This window comes from Cebidichthys violaceus, unplaced genomic scaffold (genome assembly GCF_023349555.1).
Source record: "Cebidichthys violaceus isolate CVI_PGR_0920_01 unplaced genomic scaffold, fCebVio1.0.p SCAF_20, whole genome shotgun sequence".
Taxonomy (NCBI): domain Eukaryota; kingdom Metazoa; phylum Chordata; class Actinopteri; order Perciformes; family Stichaeidae; genus Cebidichthys; species Cebidichthys violaceus.
This window is the reverse complement of record NW_027176373.1, coordinates 5,454,891-5,476,238: the sequence shown is the minus strand read 5'-3', so window position 1 is coordinate 5,476,238 and position 21,348 is coordinate 5,454,891. Positions and strand designations below refer to the sequence as shown.

Here is a 21,348-nt window from a genome sequence, read left to right as displayed (position 1 = left end):
AGCAGGAAATGGAAATTCACTCTAGTGTCACAGACCTGAGGCATTAGAATCAGTAATTACACTGAGAACCATGTGAGATTTTTTTAAGGTTTTAAATCAGCACTGCTCTCACTTATCTATGTCTTTATCCAAACTCCACTCCATGTATGCATAACACATCCAGCCCTAAACACTTTATCCAGGATTCTTCTCGATAGCCTTAATAGCTCTGAGGACAAAACTTCCCATCAGTAATCCATGACTATTAATGATTTTCTGAGTCTAAATGTTATGGAATACGTTGAATGTCACAACTTAGAGATGAGTAAAAATAATCAGAAAAAAAGGCATTTGGGAAGATTTTTCAAGAGGTTTCATGCATTTTGAAGAAACACTGCAATCAAAATTGTTCTTATTCAAACATCTTTTAAATAATTTTGGTTACATTTTTAGCACAGCAAGGCTCCATCAGTCATTCCACTATAGGAAGATATTACACAGGCCGTGAGAGAAATATCTCAGTCAAACCAAGGACATCTTGGTGATCCATACCACCGTCTGATTTACTTTTAATGACTTCTGCTCACGTCAGAATCTTTAAGAATTTCCCAACACCATCCAATTATCAAAAAAAGGGAATACTTTTTTCAATTCATGGAAAATGTATACTTAATGTTTCTTTTTGTCAAACCAGCTGTTTTTAAAAAAAAAAACATGCAAATAGACAAGTAGACAAACATCAGAATCGTAAATTTTGACACAATTACATGCATTCCTTTTTATTCACAAAACCAGTCGAATTTTCTAAACAAATACAAAGATTGGTTATTTCAAAAAGCTGTAGCTACCCAGCAACATAACAAAATCATGAAAATATAGCAAATAAACAAAACAAAAACAAAAAAAATGAATCTTGTCTCAGTGCGTTCAGTAGGGTAGACTCAGAGCAAGTGCTGTCTCTTAGTGCTATTGCCCTGAGCAGTATTGGCACATGCTCAGTAGGGCCACAGTAACATAAGGCTGCCAGTATCACTAAAGGAAAAGTTTGGAAATGCAGAGGAGGGCTGATTGAGGAGACTACAGACTACAGTAGTGGGCCGATAACATGACTTTTTCAGTTTAGTTTAAATCCAAATTCAACAGCGTCACAATTTTAAAACATTTTCTTTGTCTTTCAAAGACAACCACCGATCCGTCTGAAAACTAGACCCTTCAACAAAAAGAATCATAAAACGGACATGTTTTTAAGTAAAATGGTGAAGAATTACAATAATGTTTGCCATTAGCCACTAGTTTTGAAATATAGCTGTAAATTTACATTCTCTACACAAGTACTGTATCTTTCCACACATGAACAACATTAACACCAAACACAGAAATTAGTTGATTGTCCACACTCAGTCTGTCATTTCTGTTTCTGGCAATGAACAGTTCCATGTTTAAGCGACAGAAAAAAACCTGCTGGAAAAAGGACAAAAGGTACCAAAATGGAAACATAGAAAAGGGAATGAAAGTTGCCATAGATGCTTTTCTTTACGCTTCATTTTTGGTTCAAGGAATAAGTAGGTGCATCCATTACCCGATTGATTTTTTTTTTTTTTTCTGCTTTGTTTTTTTGTTATTTTTTTTTCTATAATTTTATTTGTTGCTTGTTTGTTTATTAGCCAGTGTCTGTTCTGGAGACAATCCAGGTGTTGGCATTGCACTTGATGGCAGAGCTTTGGGTAGGGAGTGGAGGAGGAGTCCTACTGGAACCACCGGAACGCCGCTCCTGTAGGAAGCATCACCTTCTTGGAGAAACAGAAGACAAGGGGGGGAGGGGAGGGGAGACGAAGGGAGAGAGAAGAGAGGGTTGGAGTTGTTAATGAAAAGCAGCACATTTTTTTACAAATGTTTGCAAATATAATCCCGAAACTACTACTTCACTGAAAAGCTATAATTTCTTCACACCTTGACAGAGAGGCTCTCATGATGTTGCCCTCCTGTTTCCTGCATTCTCTGTTGTTCACAAGGTACATAGTTTTTTATTTGCCATTGTACGACAGGGTGGCACAACAAAATTTAGATTGCATTCCCATTGTAGTTGCAACTAATGATTATTGTCATTATCGATTAATCTACCGGTTGATGTTTTTCTTTAAATTACAAATCAAAAGTTATCAGACCTCGAGGTGAGATAGAGTCTTCAAATTGCTTGTTTTGTTTAGTCCAAAGATATTCAATATGCAATAACAGACAGAAGCACAAAATCTTCAGATTTAAGAAGGTGGAACCAGAGAATGTTTAGTACTTCTAGTTGACAAATGACTTAAATTATTAATGTCCACCAACTAATCGATTAACTTCTATTCCTCTCTTTCTCCCTGGATGAGTCGTGTGTGTGGGAAATCTCGACATCCTGCATCGTCTGGCCCAACAGCTGCCCCCCCTCTCTCGCCTCAGCACCACCACAGGAACGGGCTTCAGTCCTGGCTTCACACAAAACCCGATATGCCACATTTATTATTTAGCCACCACACGCGTTGCTCTCCCACGCCACCGCTCTCCGTCCCTCACTCTTCTCTCACTTTGGTTATCTGTGCCTCTGATTGCGCCGAGCAAGAGTGGCACACATGCATGCAGCTGCAGGGCTCGGCAGCGGCCTGCCAGTCAGGAGATAGAGAGACGCTCGTGGCCCCTGGAGCCGCAGCGCGGCTGGCGTCCTGCTAAGTGCAACTCGATTCTGCAGCGAGGATTCTTCCGTTAGCCAGCTCTGCCTGGAGCGAGGCAGTAGGAGCTCGGCAAACATTTATGCACCCACACACACTCTCACACCGAACCAATATGTATTCAAGTACAGTCACACACCTCCACACACAGTGGCACGTTAACCGACACTCACAATACACCCCCAAAATCACACCAAACAGTGAGACCGTTGAGCTAAAATTCTCATACGCGATGGATTCAGATTCACTTTTACATCAGTAGAGGGTTTACTATGGAACCATACATACTGTGAGATACACACACCCATGCAAACAATCACACTTATCTAATGGAAAAGGTAAACAGAGGATGTATGGCTTGTTAGCGTCACACACCATTTACTGAAGACATTCAAATGTTTCAATTTATAATGCAATTCCAATAATGTGTAACCTCAGTATAATTAGCCTTAACATTGTGTGCATCTGGTTGCACCGCCCTTTTTTTTTTACAACGGCATTAGAAGCAAATGGGCCATTAGTTCAGAGAAGTCAGTTTGAAACCAAAAACAATACCAGCCCTAATTACTTTTCAGGCCCACTTAAACCATTTATATACCAGTGAATCAGCCGTACAGTGTTCTTTTGAATGCTATTGTTCATATCTGGACACAAAACTGAGTGACAGCGGGGTTCGTGCTCCACAGGTTTCATTCACTTTCATTTTGAAAGTTAACTCCAGCTGGGTTACAAAAATGAAACATTTTCACTCGGGTAAAAAGGCTTCAAACAAAGGTAATTACTCTGGTGATCTCCGCCAAATATAGCCCACACTGTGCTTTATTTGTTAAATTAACTCAATCAGGAATAATCTGACAGCAGAGACACTGAATGCCACTGTGCTGTTCATAGCCCACATATGCCAGTTCAATCTCTCAAATATATAGTGTACATATAAAGGAAATTCTTTTTGGCTCAAATGAATATTAATAGGAACCACAAACCTGGAGGTTAACAGCCAACATATTGGCAACATTATTTTATAGTCTGTGTGTTAAGTATCTCTGGCCCGCCATCCATCTGTGGTGACCTTTCTACAGCGGCGCTCAGCTGTTAAGGAGACAGTCAGAGGGCAGCAACATCTGCCGCTGCCACAGATGTCGAAAACCCGGTAAAGGCCGGACTGACCGTGACATAACGCGTGGGAAGAAAAACAACACATCCGCTCGCTTGGACTGAAAATGCTGTTTTTCCTCATTATCAAACATGAGCAATCAATGGAAAAATGGCTGCAGTTCAGGAATAGAAAAGCCTCTCTTCACCAACACTGATTGCACAGGTTCAAACGGATGGAATCTGTGGGTGTGAAGTGGCCAATCACTAAAATCGATGGATGTGTTTTTTTCAAACAAGGCGAGCACATTTGTCTTAGCATAGCACGAACAATTTGTGTGTAACATACAACAAAAGCAGAAGAAAGAGGCGTCCTTCATTTTTTTGACTAACTGCCTATGGCTAATGCAAAGCACCTCCACATGCATTCGTACATGTGGGACGTAACACTGCCTGCCACTCACAAGGAGCAGAAAAGTAAACCTTTAAAGCATCTGAATCAAAACACCACTGACCTCCAGCTGTCATAAACACTATTTGTCTGACTGAAGAGGTGAAGCATTATTTTCCTCAGCCTGCTCTCCCTTCCAGAAGTTAATCAAGATTGATATGTTTATACGTTGATAGGATTTATTTTTCTGGACGTCTTGAAAGCAGTTGAATTAACAAACAATTTGATCCATTAGTTCAACCCATAAATCCTGCATTTTGTCAATTAAACATGTCCGATTTCTTTCCTCAATCAAATAATTATTTTGTCTATGAAGAAATTATTTATTTTAAAATGCATACGGGTATCTCGGTTAAAACTGATAGAAAATTTTAAGATTTGATGATGTTAATGTTACATATAATGGTATATTCAACAGTATGATTTTATTTGACCAAAATTATTTGTAACATAGATGTCTGAATAAAATAGTTTGATAGACATCTATATGTATTTTGACTTACAAATTACAAGAATACACATTTGATAAGGGTAGCCTAGTTTGACAGTTTGATCAGAGTTCATGAGCAGTGATTGACAGATGCGTCAGATTGGTCTGATTGGATGTTTTTCTCCAGGCTTGAAAGTGCCATTAGAAGGAGGCAGAGGAACTGGATTTTTTCACAGATTATCTGTTTCTTGTACTACTGTGAGGATATGGTGCTACAGCTACAGTTTGAGCAAATATGAGAACAAGTTATTTTCTATTAAAGTTACCAACTGCAGCTTTAATGCACTGTAATCCAGAGGCAGTCTACAGTACAACACCGTGGCCACCTCATTCTCCTTCCCTCTCTTTCCGTCTTCCTTAGCCTCCTTTGTCCACTCCAACTTGTCCCCCTGTCTGCCCAGCAACTTGCCCACACGTCCATGTGTCTCGGTGTCAGTCTGCGTGCCTGTCAGTTTGCATGAGCCTCTTCTGTGCTGACTGTCTGGTGTACGGTGTCTGGGAGGCAGGGAAGACCATGAGGGAATATCAACGTCCCATATCAACGTCCGACACAAAGTGGCCCACAATGGAAAACAATATGTTTGGGTGTTAGCTGCATCTGATGACAAAGAAGCCCAAGTCTTTGACACAACCAACGCATTTCTTTACTTACCGTATTTTTCGGACTATAAGGCGCACTTAAAATCCTTAAATTTTCTCAAAAATTGACAGTGCGCCTTATAATCCAGCGCGCCTTATGTATGGTCACTTGTTGTGCTTATTGATCGATTTTATGTGGTACAATGCGCTCAAAAATCTGCCGAAATGTGTAAGTACGACTTTGGTAAGCAACGAAGCCGCTCCGCTCAATGGATATTCGGAGCATTACGGTACGCTGTGTCACTACCTGATCGGCCCCGTAACAGGAATGTAATGTCTAAACTAAAAGTCAAAAGCGATCAATAAGCACAACAAGTAACCATCGGTCGCAACCGTCGTCCAAGCTTTCACGAAAGCTGGAATCATCACTGAACAGCCAAGTACCGATAACGGCAACAAGACTGACTCGGAAAATGACGAGAGGGATTCGGGCATTCTTGATGCCGAAATCGCACAGCTGTTTCACTCAGACACTGAAGATGAAGAATTTGATGGATTTGTGGAAGAGGAATGAATCGATAAGTGAGTGTATTTTTCTGTACCGGTATTTATTGTTACAACTGAGTTGAATAAAGTTTGATTTACCGGACTGTGTTGTTTTGCTTAATGCGCCTTATAAATCCGGTGCGGTTTATGTGTGAACATAGACACGTTAATTCACAGTGCGCCTTATAATCCGGTGCGCCTTATAGTCCGAAAAATACGGTAATATATAACTCTATTAGTCGACAATGACAAAAGCTCAGCTCCTGTCTTATCTATTCTCAAATAAAACACACCCACTGTTACAGTACATCCTCAACGTACAGTGACATACAAGTAAAGACAAGATGCATTACAACTTCATAACTCCAACACTCCTTCTTTCTCTCTGTGTTGAACAGCATCGCTGACACCAGTGGAGGGTATTCATACATAGAGCGGCAAGGAACTGCCTTCCCACTTATTTCTCTCAAATGTAGCATTCCCAGAATAAATCCAGACATCTTCAGCCAGTGAGCTATGAGGTGGCAAAGGCCTCAGCATGCTAACTCCCCCTCACTTGCCAATTTTACGCTCCTCTTTGAGCTGCCATGAGATTTCAATGGAAACCGTCAACACCCTCAAAATAAGCACACTGCTGCTTTCGGACTGCACTTGTGTACCGGCGCGTAAACGCTCGCCGGCTCGTGCAAGCGCACAAACACAACCCTCCACGCAAATGCGGTAAAACAGAGCCAAAGTCTTTTCACGTGTGTAAGTGTGCGCTCACAAAAACAGCAGTCTGACAAACCGACCGCAAGACACGTTAAATAAGACGTCACGCCTCTTTAGAGATTGTACGGCGAGCATAAACAGCCGCAGCAGACGGGGATGTGCCGCTCTATCTTTGATTGGAGGGGACTGTGACACTCAGGGGCTGTTTGAGCTACAGCTGAGGCTCACTGCAGTCAGGACCATCTTCTCTTGTGGCACAGGTGCTGCAAGTCGCCCTCAATGTGCATTAAGGGGAAGCTAGAACTTCTCTTACAGATGCCTTGTTTAAACACATTAAAATACTACATCATCTACTCGTTATAGACATTCGGGATTTACTGCTGACGCTCTGCTCTCTCCTGACGTGGCACATCCTCCATGAATCTCATCTGACATTTAGCTTGTACTGACGACATCACGCTCACTGACAGTGCGGCCCAGGCCGTAATCTCTGATCTAATCACCTGCTGAACAAGAGCTGTTGACTTAATAACAAAGCCATTAGAGACAACTTCTAGACTGCTAATGGGAAATGTATGAGTGCATGAGAACAAATAAAAAGCAGGCAAAATTGAAAATGTTGTACTGCTGTCAGAGCAAAGTTGATACTGCGGAAAATCAAGTTTGGGGCAAAGAGGCAGCAGGTCGCAGAACTCTGTGTTGGTTTCCGGACTGAATGAAAGTCTCATTTTCTTGTGAAAGCTACTTACTATCAGGTCTATTTTACATTTTGTCAGTTCTTTTGCAATGCACACAGGTTAAGTCACTTTATCATTCTAAAAGTACAAAGTTTACAGTGTCAAAACATATTGCAAAGATGTCCATGTACTAGGAACTTGCCCAAGATCATCAGCGGAATATTACTAAGATTACCATGTCACAAAGATTGTATTTCATGCTGTGGGTTGTCAGGCGTTCGAGGTTGTGGTTCGATTCTTTGGCACAAATGTTTCTTGCCTTTTTCCATGGTAATCTCATGCCTGAGACATTCAGTATGTTTGTGGCACTGCACACATGTTTAGCTCTCGAAAAAACGGCACTGCATCTTTGTCCATGTAATGTCACATTTCATCAATGCGCCTCTTGTTTAAGCAATTAATGAGACCCTGACCATAAAGATATCCACATCCATATCTATGTGATGAACGCACAAGCTTTAGTGCAACCTAATCCACATTTTGGCCAAGTGAAAAATATCAAAATGTCATGCTGACTCTGACATCTGATGGATTACTTCAGGCAATGTTTCAGTCTGAAAGCTATTTCTTTGATACTGTTTGCAAACTACACTGATTTTGTGCAGACACCATCAGGAATGATGTAATAGAGTAGCGTTTCCCGCACAAAAAGCACAAACTTGTACACATACATTATCCATTAACAATATTCACTAGTCTAATATTGTCGCGTTGCATGCAGGGATTGGCCTTCTTGTTTTGGATGTGAAAAAAAAGGGGAAATTGCTTGACAGACGCACTAAATAAAGTGGTTAGTAGCACATACTTTCAGATGTCAGGAGTACAAAATGTGTGCAAGGTAATTACAGTACATACGATTACTAAAGCCAATGATCAGACTGCTATTATACTTGGAGGCTTGGCAGGTTTATGATACCCTGGAGTTTCTTTTATATGAGGTGGCTACTGGCAACATCAGCAGACTGACGTTTCAAGCAGCATGATGACCTATATCAACATCAACAGTCATGAATATTCAAGCGCCCTTGGGTTTGGCATCACTGGTGTGAATGACTGGTATTGGGCTAAATGCCATGACAACATCAATTGCAAATCATAAATTAGAATTAAATTCTTTTCTGTTTCAGACATTGAGTCGTACCACCTACATAGCGAGCTGACACATTTGGTGAATCATCAGCGGAGACAAATGAAGCCTCTAATTAATTTGCAACTGAACAATAGAAAAGTGAAAAACAACATGCTGGTATTCAGACACATCAGTTTGATTCTCAACGTGTGGAAGTCAGCTTTTCTACAGTCACAATTTCCCTTAATGACCAACATATGAATGCTTTAACTCCACTCAATCAAATGGACCATGCCACAGTTCTTACATGTTTTGATGTATTTACAGTCATACAAATCATATACTCTTTTAACTGTTGCCAACTTTTTTTCAAATTGTACCATATATCAGGCTGTTATTAGCAACCGCCTTTTTAAAGACACGTAAAAGCTTCACAACTCTCGAGAGGGGTTACAAAGGTATTTTATATTGCAGAACAAAACGTAGAAATCTCTTAAGCTTGTGTAACCACAGACCTCATTTTTGAATTAAGATGAATGGAGTTGCACTCCCTGTGTGTGTTGTCTGAGCTTCTCTGTGCTTTGTTTATATAGCTGGTCCAGCCGCGAGTGCATGTCAGTGCACCACTAGCTAGATAACTGCTAGCTAGATAACTGCTGCCACTGTGCACTGCGCTCATTCATTGATCTGGACCCACGGCATTGTCGCAGAAGCGTAGTGCTCACCCTCTGGTGACCGAGGTCAAAACTTTAGGCTCTGTCAGCACAGTTTGCTGTTGGTTGCACTGTTAGCACTGTTAGCTTCTAGTTGCCGGCTCAGCTGTCGCCTTGTTGAGAACCGTGTGGAGGCAATACTTCAATCATAGTAATGCTCTGAATATTGAAATTAGCACCTTTAAGGTTTGATTAGGTTAAGGCATACAAACAACGAGGTTATGCTTAGGGAAACATCGTGGTTTGAGTTTAAGTTACTATTTCATTACAAGTTAGGGACCCTCATTGTCACGGTTACAATAATAAACATTTTGTTAAAAACTGTAAAAAGGTTGTGGTCATGGTAAAAGAAAAGGCTGACTGTCGGTAGGAAATCTTGTGTTGAAGTCCAACATTTTGTTAACCCAACCACTCAAGGCCTCCTCCCTAACCCAACTCTAGAATAAAGTCCCCTGCTTTTGCTTCTGATGGACCAGAGTCAGAATTCCAACGGCCACTAGAGATCTTTGTCCCTAGGATTTAAATATGTTGTTTTTGGACATTTTCTGAAACAGCTCATTATGTTGTTTTCTTGGGAGGACAGTATCCACAAGCAAATTTAAACTCTTTGCAAACACAAATATTATGGTAAGTTTTTGAAAAAGGGTTGGTAAATCACATGTAGGCGACTTATCACATGATCTGTAGTGAATAAGCTAAAACATGCAAAAATATTAATAAAGTCTTTTAAAATATTTAAGCCTATGTGTGCACAAACACCTGAATACATGTAGTTGTTTTTATCATGTTGAGGTTAGCCCAAGGCCCTAACAACATTTAGTGGAGAAGGCAAAACAAAGTAGAATTTGAGCCAAAAACATGGAATTGTCCGGCCGAACTTAAGGCTCCATGAACATCTATTAACTGAGCTAAAAGAGCCAAACCAAACTAATTTTACAGTAAAAATGACATCACTCTGCACTGTGTTCTCAGTTCGTGTAACTCACATGGCGACTGAACAACCAACTTTTCAGCCCACAAACAAGACGCCAAGCTGTCACTCTCTATCAACATCAAGAAGAGAAAGAAATCCATTAGCAGTTTGAAGCACGTATCCAGTTTGTGTCAATTAGACCAGACACCTCTCCACTGGTTCACGTTCACACTATGTTATCAATGTATTACGTAATGCCAAAGTGACACTATTATCCATTGATCACAAAAGTTTATTTCCTTTGAGATGGAACATCTGCTGAAATTGATTTCACGATTGGTCGTTCTGTCATCACAGCCAGGGTCAGTTAGGCCACTGAGTGTGATGGAGGAAACTGACGGGAAGTTTGGAGGACCATTTAGATGAACAGGAGTGTCACCGGAGAGAAGGACAGCGGCAGCAAAAAAGAGGGGATGCGGTGGGGGGGTGGGGGGCATGTGCCACACGGACACCTGGTGCTCCAGATGACAGCTCTGTGGCCAGATGGACCTTGTTACATGCACACACATACACAAACATACCCACGCATGTACACTCACACACAAACACATACTGGACACATATTCACAATTACTGCCACTCTGCCTCCACACATACGTCATTTTTTTCTTTACGATTGCAACATATGCACAACAAGGATGTCCATGTGACCGAACAGAAAATGCTCTACTGAAGGGACAGCATTGGGTAAACTTGAGTTTCAGATAATGAATTAGTCTTCCGATTTAAAGATGTGTGCAGGGTGATTGTGTGTTTATGATGGACCGGATTAAAGACACCCCATGGTGCATGCTTACCCTCCACATACCCACCACACTCCTCACCACCTGTCATTTCCCTGCTTGTGGAAGCCCCCTGTACTATTTCCCTTAAAGGGGACCAACACAGGTACGATTCAGAAGATCCTCTTTGTGCTTTCAGATGTGCAGCTGACATTTGTTTGTGATGTTTGCAGATCTCTCTAGAATTTTCCAGATCTTCACTGAGGACCAACTTTTTACATCCCATAAAGATCTACTTATTTCTCTGGTTTCTCACTTTGGGTTACTGCACCCAAATGTTGTTCATTTTTGTGACTGCATTGAAGCTATGTAGTAACTCTTTGGGTCAAAACCTTTTAAGCTTATTTTTTGGGAAAACCCTAAAGAACAGCCCACAATTCACACACACTTACCTCCAGAGCAGCAGAGGGTTTCTTCTTCAGTTCCTCACATTTGCGAAACTTGCAGATCTGGTGGCCTGTTTTGCGATTCCGGCAGCTGCTGCATTGCTCGCAGTTAATCCGCCGTCGGCAAGGTGGGCACATGCCGCAACGTTTTCGCTTCTTTTTACCGGAGTTGATCGCAGAGGCCAGCTCGCTCTGCGCCGGATACTCGGCCAGGCCGGCCATGTGTAGCGCGCTGTCCGCCAGAAACACTCCAGCCGGCGTCATGATGAAAAGCCCCGGGTTGAAGGGGAAACCACCCCCTACTCCATATGGGAAGTCAACAGGACCACCTACGGCGTCCGTGACAGACGTACCCTCCAAGTCGCTAGCCCCCGAGCCTGCGTCTCCACTGCCAACTCCCACTCCCATGCCCCCAGGCAGGAGCATGTGCTCCATACCGGCCCGCTTTAACAATGCTGCTGCCTGAGCAAAGTGCAGCAGGCCATTCTGTCCCTCCAGAACCTGTTCTAGGGTCCGGTCCAACTTGGCTGCCGTCAGTGCGGAGACAGTGGGCTGAGGCAGCGGGGGTGGCTGAGGCTTGGCCGAGTGGCTCTTGGTCTCACTATTGTCCTTGTGTCCATTGCTGGTGGCAGAGGAGACTGCTGTATACTGGGAGAGGGTACGGGACTTCTTAAGGCTCTTGCTGAGGGGCTCACTGATGATGCCACTGCGGTTCCTGCGCTCTATAACAGGAGAGTCCTGTTTGCAGCTACTTCGCTCCTGGTCCTCTGTCCGGCTCCCCGCCGACAGCCCGCTAGACATGGTCCAGAGCGTACGTGCCTGGGTTGGGGGTGAGGGTGGAAAGGGGGCAGGGGTGAGTGAGGAGGGGGAGCAAAGACCTTGTCTCGGTCCGTTCTGTGGCCCGGTGAGAGTGGTGCCTCACCTCAATGGACCAATCAGCCAGCCGATAACAGGCAGGCCCCGGAGCCTTCTGCCCGCACTACAGCTCAGCCCTCATCCACGTCATTCCATGGGCCGTCTGGAAACTTTACACAGGGAGAGAAGAGAGGTATATTACTCATCAATGATCACTTCACCAAAACACTGAGACACTTAAGAGATACATTTTCCATTTATGTCAACTTAGGCAAATTCTGAAAGGAAGAACATCACCTTTAAGGCCGATGTGGTGAACTTGTAAGCAAAAAGTTATTTACACATCCAGCAGTCAGGGAGCAACATTAACATTCATTTGGTGTTTCTGGCCGCCTGTGAAGGCAAGTCTCGTATTCACTTAGTTTTTGCTCTGTTTTTGGTCTCTACCATCTCCTGAGGGAAATATCTGGCTATTTATCTGCTAAATGCTCCACTATGTTCACCAGCTAGTCTCTAACTGTGTTTGTCTGCTGTTTGACGCTGAGCAGGTAGTGTTCAGTGGGATTTTAGAGCTTTTACTCTGCAAACAGCTTCATTGGAGCGGGGAGAGTGAAACAAAACAGTAAAGTAAGGCTGTTACAAATTACGCCAACAATTGACCTCAATACTCAAATGAAAATGCATTTTCTAAGTTTGTCAGTTTACCTGGTCTTTAGTGCTCTGATACAATTAGAGTAAGTGACATTAGTTTTACTAAAGGTTTCAGTTTGTATCCCTGAAAATCTTGACTAAGATATATTTTCATTCAATTCAAATTCAAGCACAGAAATTCTAAAAGTTTAATTTCCTTTTAATTCTTCACACATCAATCTACAAATCAACACCTGCTTCCCTGGTGCTTCTCTTGATTGGTTGGCAAAGAAAACAATTACGAGGTCGGGAGCCCAAACTCGCTATTTCAATCAAATACAATCAAATGAATTGTGTTGTATTGGTGAAATATTTTTATAAACAAACACAGTTTCTGCTTTAATTACAGATGCATAAGCTGTCCTTCAGAAAAGTGTCTGTCTTTATCTTCTATCTTATTACCTACTTGGAAATAGAATCTTGGTGAACTCTTTGACCAATCAATCTGTTGGTCTGTGTAAGGAGCCAACGCAACTATGTCTGTCAGATTATTTTACATCTTTAAGCGAAGTTAGTCAGTCGTGAAATTACGGTATTTATTAGTAATAATGACCCTTTTAAACACATAAGCCCTATTTGAGGCCAACTTTAAATTGTAGTGCCCTGACTGCAGTTTAATCATTTAAGAATGTTGCATTTATTGACTAACAATTACATGCTCATTGATCTGAGTGTATATGTGATATATGTGCGTCCCTTATTGGATTCTCACACAACAATCTGGGAACTGCTAAAAATACAGCAAAAAGCCCGGGTTCAGACCAAAGGAAGTTGATATTCTTTTCGTTAACTTAGGACATTGTTTGATTCCTATCATTGTCCAGAAATTATTTTTTATCCTAATACTTTTAAAGACCAAACCTGTAGAGCAATATCAGTTGGTAAAATATGCGCTCAGATGGAGCGGTGGGGCTGATGAAGAGGTTTCACCAGGCAAATGTCAAGAGACTCCCCACTGGACAGAGATGCATCCATCCACCGGCTTTTAGCGCAAGATTCCTGTGACTGCTCATCTATGAAAAGAAAAACTATGCTGCTATTCTCCTGACCTGTCCATGTTCACAAACAAGCATACCACCTCCCACAGACAAGCTGAGGAAATGGCCGGGCCAGTCCTTATAAGGGAAACAAAGGGAAAGGGAGGGGAAGAGGATGGAGGGGGGGTGTCTGTGCAGTGTGTGGAAATTGGAAGGCCAGAATTAGTGGGAGGTAAAGCTTCAAAGGCAAGAGCACAGCCCCCACATTCTCACCAGCTCAGGGGGATGTGGCGCCAGCGAACCAGAGCCAGCTCCGCAGCCCCTCAGCCCCAGAGTTTCAGTTTCTCCCACTACAGCACTGACCAGGGTCCGGTTTCCCGAAGGCATCTCAAACTATCTGCGTCTCTACTCAGTTGTGGTTGAATGCAGAACAGCACTGCAAATCATCTGTGATACATGGGGTTTATGTGGTATTATGGAATATTGGACCTGAAATGATGTATTTAGTGGTCAGACATGAATACTTCAATGTTGTTAAAGGTGATTTTTCATTAAGATTTAAACGTAACATGAGCTCTATGGCAGCTGTGCATTTACCTAAAGTAAATCTGGGTACAATAACACTATTTCTTAATTAATAATGGCCTGAGAGAATATCCAGCTCTGATCCAAAAGCTTCATCAACGCTCTAAACACAGTAAATGTGATAAAAGACTTGAGTTTTCCACATAATTAATAAACTGGCGCATTATCAATAGCTAGAATAAATGAGCTCCCAAGACTGCTACAAAGCGACAAAGTTGGCGATTGCCTCTCATGACAACAGCTCCAAAAATATCACGATCAGCTGTAACATAATAATTGAGCCTGGGAATTACTATCTGACCAGCTGACCTACTGACAGCACCACTGGTTTAAAATGAATAAATGAGGCAAATACAAATTGACGTATTCCAAATGCTGTTCTTCCAAAGTGTTGATGATCTTTATTGTACACAATATATTTTACACAGCTGACTTGCTTTGAGTCAATCCCTGCAACACCTGCTGTATGACGACAATACAGTGACACACAGTCTTTTTGTTTCTTCAGATAACTATTAATAATTTGATAATAATTAATATATGGCTGCCTGGGGTTTTTAGGCATGCACAAGTTTGTATTATAGCTGAACACATCAGTGTAACAAGCGCTAAAATACTTAAGGCATTAAGGCACTTCTCAGTGCACTGTTTTACAGCAGATAAACATGATGATAACACACAGAGTTAAGGTATTTAATGGGTAACAGCTGAATGATTTGCAAAACAAGATCAACACATTTTAAACATTTCATAAATACTCTATTCATTCTGTGTGTCTATTCTACACAATAACATTTTGTTGTCTGACAAAAATTGCAAACTGTGCTTTGAAGTCAAAATTCTGCCAAAAAGAAAATACTAAAACTCCCTCAAAATCAGTCTGGAATGGCAAACACGTGTACGCAGATTTGTATTATTACATGTTTGCAACACAAGACATTAGTTGCATTGGTCTACCACATTGTGTAACGAATTAAGTCATGGTCACGCTCACTCTGCTGTTTGTGTACATCTGCCTTCCATACTGACCTATCAGTCACACTCACATCAACATCAGCCCTGAGCACGGCATAGCTGATCACCTCCTTGACTTCCAGCATCAGATCCCCACATCATTTACAGGGGAGATCTATGTCCTTGTATGAACTGTCTCCTAAACCACAACTGCCTCTGGTACTGAGTGTCAATGCCATACTGCTGAAACCAGATAATTGCTGTTGTTTTGTCCTTTAAGCATGTTTACTCAATTTCCTGTGATGTTACAGACTTAACGCTGTGGTTCACATAAAAGTCTTACATCTCAGGTTTCTGTGAAACTCTGACAAGAGCAGTGTAATTAGGAGTCACACGTTAAGAGAGCCACGTTTCATGCACCTCGAGCTGTCTCGGCATTAAAATAGGTGTAAATATTAGCTATACCTGGTATTTCCCTGAGTCTTTCTTCAACGTGCTGCACAGGACTGGCAGACGGAGATAAAGGTCTGGATTTTAAATGGTCCGAATGATCAAAACAATCCAGCAGCCTTTCTTCAGATCGACCAATGAGCTCAGCTGGACGTTGTATAGAGCGCTGGTGGCACCTGAGACGCATGATCTGAACCTGCAATCGAAGCATCCACTAAAATAATTGGTGGCTTCTTGTTTGGGTAAAATTAAAAACTGCAGCAAAAACTGCACTGTGTATTAATATGACTTTTTGAACTGTTGTTTTTAAGGCTTGGTCTTCATCATAAGCAAAACTGAATCTGTTCTCTTTTTTTTTTTACACTTTATGGAAAGTAAATCTGAGTGCTGGACAATTCCTCATGTCTTAATGGTTAATAAGTGGTTTAGTGGAGCCGACAAAATATTGACTGGCCTAAGGAGGTCAAACACAACGCTCTTAATACGATTATATATGTTGCCGTTCATTCAGTAAAAACACTAAGTGAAAATCTTGACAATAATTCCAGCCTGTTTTGTTGAATCAGCTGAGTGATGTCAGCTCACTAACTTTGTCACTTTGTGGACACTCTGTCAACAGCAGCTGATCTGCAGAAACTGAGAATTTGTTTGAATGTGGTTAACAAAACGACACATAGGTTGATACATGATATTTGGGTATTAATTTGCGTGTGAAGTAAGATTTTTGTTTAATCAGCTAATAGCAGTATAATTGAGTATGGGTTCACATATAATGCTTTTCTACCGTGCTCACTTTGCAAACAGTCTCATTAAAACACAAATTGAAAAGAGTGTCATGTGAGTGTGAAATGTGGTGGTTTTATCCAGATGTTCCTGCTCTACACAATACTGTATTGATCCTTTAAGAGATTGCTTTAGCTGTCTGCTTACTTTCTACTTGACCATGCTGCCTGAAAATAGTTTCCCCCGACCTGTGTATGAGTCTGTTTATATCTAATGGTCTGCATGAAACTTGCAGCTCAGTTTCAGTGACCTGAGACACTCAAATTAAAGGAAATGTTGAACATTTTGGGAAATACGTTTATAATCTATAATCAAGAATATTTTCATGTCTGCACTCTAAATATGAAGCTACAACCAGGAGACGGTTAGCTTAGCTTAGCTTAACGTTGCATACAGACTGGAGAGAGGGGGAATCAGCTAGCATGGCTCTGTTCGAAGGTAGCCAAATCTCATAAAGCACACTAATTTACACTTTATCTACTGTTTGTTTGAGCTGCACAAAAGTGTAAAAACAACAATTTCCCGTTTAACAGGGAGTTATTATGCGCTGAACCATTTCTTGGCCAGGACCAGTTGCCAGGCAACCGGCGAAGACTCCAGGCCATGAAATCAAAATACTCGGAAGAACGTTACATTTTTAGCCAGCTGCTAGTCGTAGCTACGTACTTATCGCACAAACATATGAGAGGTATCAATCTTCTCATCTACTGTAAAGTAAGCAAATGATCACATTTACAAAAACTTTACCTTTAAGTCATATGGCGCAAATAAGATCAGTACATTCTGTACACCTGAAACAAAGCTAGTAACAACACCTGCACAGTGTGTCAAAACATTGTAAACGCATCCAAAAGCTCGATTAAATATGTCAGATGAATTATTGGCGAAATCTGGTGGAGGCCAGCCAACAAGGTCTTCATTTCATTTGGAGCATTTACATTTACGTTTTGAGCTGAAATATTTGGTGAATTAAGGAATACTTTAATAGATAATACTGTACACTCACAGCTATACAAATGATGAGTACTTCCTAACAGCCACAGTGCTGCTGGGTGAATGTTGTCAGCACTATGACATGAACAGCTCATTTAACTCGCACATGCAGCTCTCAGCTTGTAATAGCTCCAAACTTTAAACAGTTTCCTCATTTAAGCAGTTCTTTAAAAATGTGGGCCAAGAAAATGAATGTCACTCCACAATATAGTGACAACTGACTGATGGTTGGTTCAGTAGTTCAATAGGTTTGATCAATAGGTCAGGGAGGAATGGAAGAAAGCATTTAGGGCCAGTGTGTGTTTGTATCACCATTGTTTTTTAGATTGTAGGCCAATAATCGTATTCAGAGCAAAAATATAAACATGAGAACAACCAAAAACTACCAGGAAGCTGGGATGTTGTTTTCTATTGCGGCTGCTTAAATATTCAACACACATTGAATTGGTCCCCACTGTAGCCTGATATTACACAGATGAGCTCAATGAAACACATTAAATCGTTTAGTTTAAGGCTGTGATGAACACATTGGAAGTATAAACTCAAGGTATAGGGCTCTTTATACAACTTTCCCTCAGTAAGAAATCCTGAATTATTTACATTTTCTTAATTAAATAAACAAATTACCCTGCTAATTAAAATTAGATCAAGTTTGATTGGACCTCCTTGAAGTTACTCTTGAATAAGTTTCCTTCACTGACGGAATTAGGTTTTTTTAACAACAGAGTTGGGGAAAAATCGTCTAATTTCCTGCAGGGTTATGAAGCATTTGGCCCGCCACAAAATGTGGAGCAGCTGACTTTAACACCTCCAGAGACGCGAGAATATTTAATGCATTAGTTCAGGCGGTGCACGATGCAGAACCCCCCTCCCTCCCTCCCTCTCTCTCTCTCTCTCTCCCTCTCCCTCCCTCCCTCCGGTCCAGACGCGCTGTCTGCGGACTCGTGTAGATACTTACGGTGAGCTACACATTCTCTATTCCTCCCACCTCCTGTAGACTGACGCGCGCACACGCACACACACTCGTTCACGCACGAATAGAGGAAGTAAAAAAAAAAGAAAAAGCCTGGTGACAATAATAAGACTCAAGACGTCATCCATTGTCCATAACCTGCTGCGTCTTCTGCCTAATGAGGCTATATTCACACAAAAAGTTGGAGGGGAAAAACAACCACGCCGTGCATACTGTGACTTCAAATTATTCGCAAACATATGGAGCACTTGGAGCAGCGATACCGGCGGCGGATTGCAGGGGGGATGTGACTGTATATCTCCAGGTAGCGCGATGAAAGCTTGTGTACCTGGGAACTTCCTAATGATGCCCGGAGAAAAAGAAGAATGTGGAATTAAAAAAAATAAAAAAATAAATAAAAATAGCTGAAGAATCCTTTGCCGTTCTTTACGCGCGTGGAGAACTGTGGTATCTATTGACTGGTTTCTGTTTATAGGGTTAAATAAAAGTTTAAATTCGCCAACACAGGGTGACGATCCGTCTGTTGTCAAATGTCAGCGCGATTCCGACTCTAATGCTCGTTGATCATTTCGTTCATTAACTGGAAGCGTCAAGTTTAGTGCGCATCGTTAACAGCTGATTCACAATAAAGCAGCAGCGTACCTGATCCGTATCTGGAGGCGACTTATTAAATAAAGAGAAATGGAGATTGTGCTTGTAAAAACTGACAGCAGCTTGTTAAATATCCCCGTTGTCCCCGTTACAGCGCTGAATCGCCGCTGACCTGTCCCCGGCACATTTTAAAACCTTTTTGTCTTCTCTTCTTTCAAGATCAAAATAGCTGGCTTTTGTCTGGACTCGGTGATCTATGAGCACGGCAGCCCATCTGCGGTACCAGCATATGGTCTGCAGTCGCACATTTGAGGATATACAGAAGAGCCCCGGTTCACCCCGCTATAACTTGATCCTATAAGAAGATGACAGCCCCAACTTTCAGCAGACTTCAACAAAGTATGATCCCCCATCACCACCCCTCCTCCCTGCAATCCCATGTATCTGCATATTTGCAAACACGGGCCCAATTTATTTTGCACCTACCAAAGCAGATCCGAGCAGAGGGGAGGGCTCCCACAGTCCGAGCGGTCCGTCTCTCAGCCTGCCGTGCAGAATGGTGACACAAAAAAAAAGAAAAGGGCAGAAAAAAAGCTTATTCTCCGAGAACAAAATCATACAGAGTGTCTGCCCGTTAGTGACAAATGTGGAAAAGAAAAAAAAATATTCACCGTCAGTTATTTTGGAAAAGCGTACTTTCTCTGAGGCTGAACGCGTGGGTTCCCCCAGCTTTCTCGGTCCTTGCAATCCCACCTCTACATCCCCGCTTGCAGAGAGGAACATGCAAACACATTTCATAGATTTTTGGAGCTTCGCGGAAAAACCGAAGTGGACTTTTCTGCGGTGGCGGCGGCGGCGCGCGCGCTTCGGCTCAGCTGAGGCAACAACAAACGGAGAGGCCGCGAGGTGCAGTGTGATTTCAGGACAGCTGGGGGGAGAGGTGTTGATTCCGAATAAAACTGAGCGCTCATAGAAGATGACTACACTATGCCTGAATGATTACTGACGTCGTTCAGTTCAAATAATGTATTCAAAATAATATATATATATATATATATATATATATATATATATATATATATATATATATATACGGATGGTTTTGTTGAGCGAGTTTAAGCGAGATAAAACTGTCTGGATGAGCGATTTTTTTTTTGGGGGGGGGTGTTATAGGCTAATTAGGATACAAATATAATACGTCTAAACATATGCATATTTTGTTAAATGCTAATGTCTGCCCTCGTTATAAATAGCGGTCTTTGTCAAGAGAACGCAGGGTGGTGGAGGGTAAACACCCATTAATGTATTTGGAGAACACGAGTTTATCCGCCATGCAACGCTGACGGACAGAAATCCTCCTCATCCACAGTCGCGCCTCCTCGCGCTCAGCCCCAGAAGTCCACTCCACCTCTTTCGACTGTCCTGTCTGCTGGCAGGCGGCCAACCCAAGTGTGTGGAAATGACACCGCCAGGGCGGCAGAGATTTTCCTTCATTTCTCTCCTTCCCGATCGCAGACTGGCTGACATTGGCTAGAAAGTGGAGCAGCTCGTCAGGGACAATCAATGCGAATCGATCGAGCTGTGCGGTGGAGGCTCCAGAGCTGGAAAATATCGCGGCAGCTGAAGGGAGAGAGAGAGAGAGAGAGAGAGAGAGAGAGAGAGAGAGAGAGAGGGAGACAGAGAGAATTAGAGTGGAGGGGGTGCTCTACAAACTCTGCCAGTAACCAACCAACCTCCCTGCAAACAAATATGCTCTGGCTCTCATAAACATGACACTCACTTAGTAAATACTAAAGTCAAAAAGCCACCAAATGTGTAATTACGCACGGGATTTGCGTTCCAAACGCATTAACAATAAAGATGTCCACCCAAACAAGTTATTTTATAATTTATTGAGTGTTCTGGCAATAAAACATTTTAAATCTGCCAATGGGATACATGCTTGTTTCACTTGTTCCCAAGTGTTTGCACTTGTTTCAAATATACTTTTCTCAAGATAAAATGACACCGAACTGGAAAAATTATCTCACAATCAGACATTTTTCAAGCTGGGAAACCCAGGTTTTAATATTTTACATGACGCTTCAAAGACCCAAAACGTGGTCATCCATTCTACTGCTTTTGCAAAAACGTATACATTGTGATTTATATCTATTTGGGAAAATACTTTAAATTCAAAATGACATAGGAAACATAATTACATTCTGTTAAAAAATGTTAGAAAATGTCTTCAGATTCTATTTCTATCTATTTTCAGTACCATTTATTAAAATGACGGGTA

At 41.8% G+C, this 21,348-nt stretch overlaps 1 protein-coding gene across 3 annotated transcripts; it reads right to left on the bottom strand.

Moving 5' to 3' along the window:
• Window positions 1-727: 727 nt before the first annotated feature.
• Window positions 728-19,979, bottom strand: cxxc5a (CXXC finger protein 5a). 3 transcript variants are annotated; one of them, XM_068715826.1, is made up of 4 exons: window positions 19,554-19,979; window positions 12,139-12,241; window positions 11,223-12,035; window positions 728-1,769 (listed from the first exon to the last, which is right to left on the bottom strand). In XM_068715826.1, exons 3-4 carry the CDS (start codon window positions 12,015-12,017, stop codon window positions 1,725-1,727), a joined length of 840 nt encoding a protein of 279 aa, XP_068571927.1. In that variant the 5' UTR covers window positions 12,018-12,035; window positions 12,139-12,241; window positions 19,554-19,979; the 3' UTR covers window positions 728-1,724. The 3 variants fall into 3 exon arrangements, with proteins under 3 accessions (XP_068571927.1, XP_068571929.1, XP_068571930.1); XM_068715828.1 differs by having other exon boundaries at window positions 11,223-12,241; window positions 19,554-19,611; window positions 19,739-19,978; XM_068715829.1 differs by having other exon boundaries at window positions 728-1,766; window positions 11,223-12,241; window positions 19,554-19,974.
• Window positions 19,980-21,348: the final 1,369 nt, after the last annotated feature.

Bases quoted from the DNA above. Each gene is read 5' to 3' on its own strand.
- cxxc5a (XM_068715826.1), bottom strand. From the start codon at position 12,017: ATGTCTAGCGGGCTGTCGGCGGGGAGCCGGACAGAGGACCAGGAGCGA. The intron at 1,770-11,222 runs GTAAGTGTGTGT...TGTTTCTCCAAG, and splicing joins AACCCTCTGCTGCTCTGGAG to AAGGTGATGCTTCCTACAGG.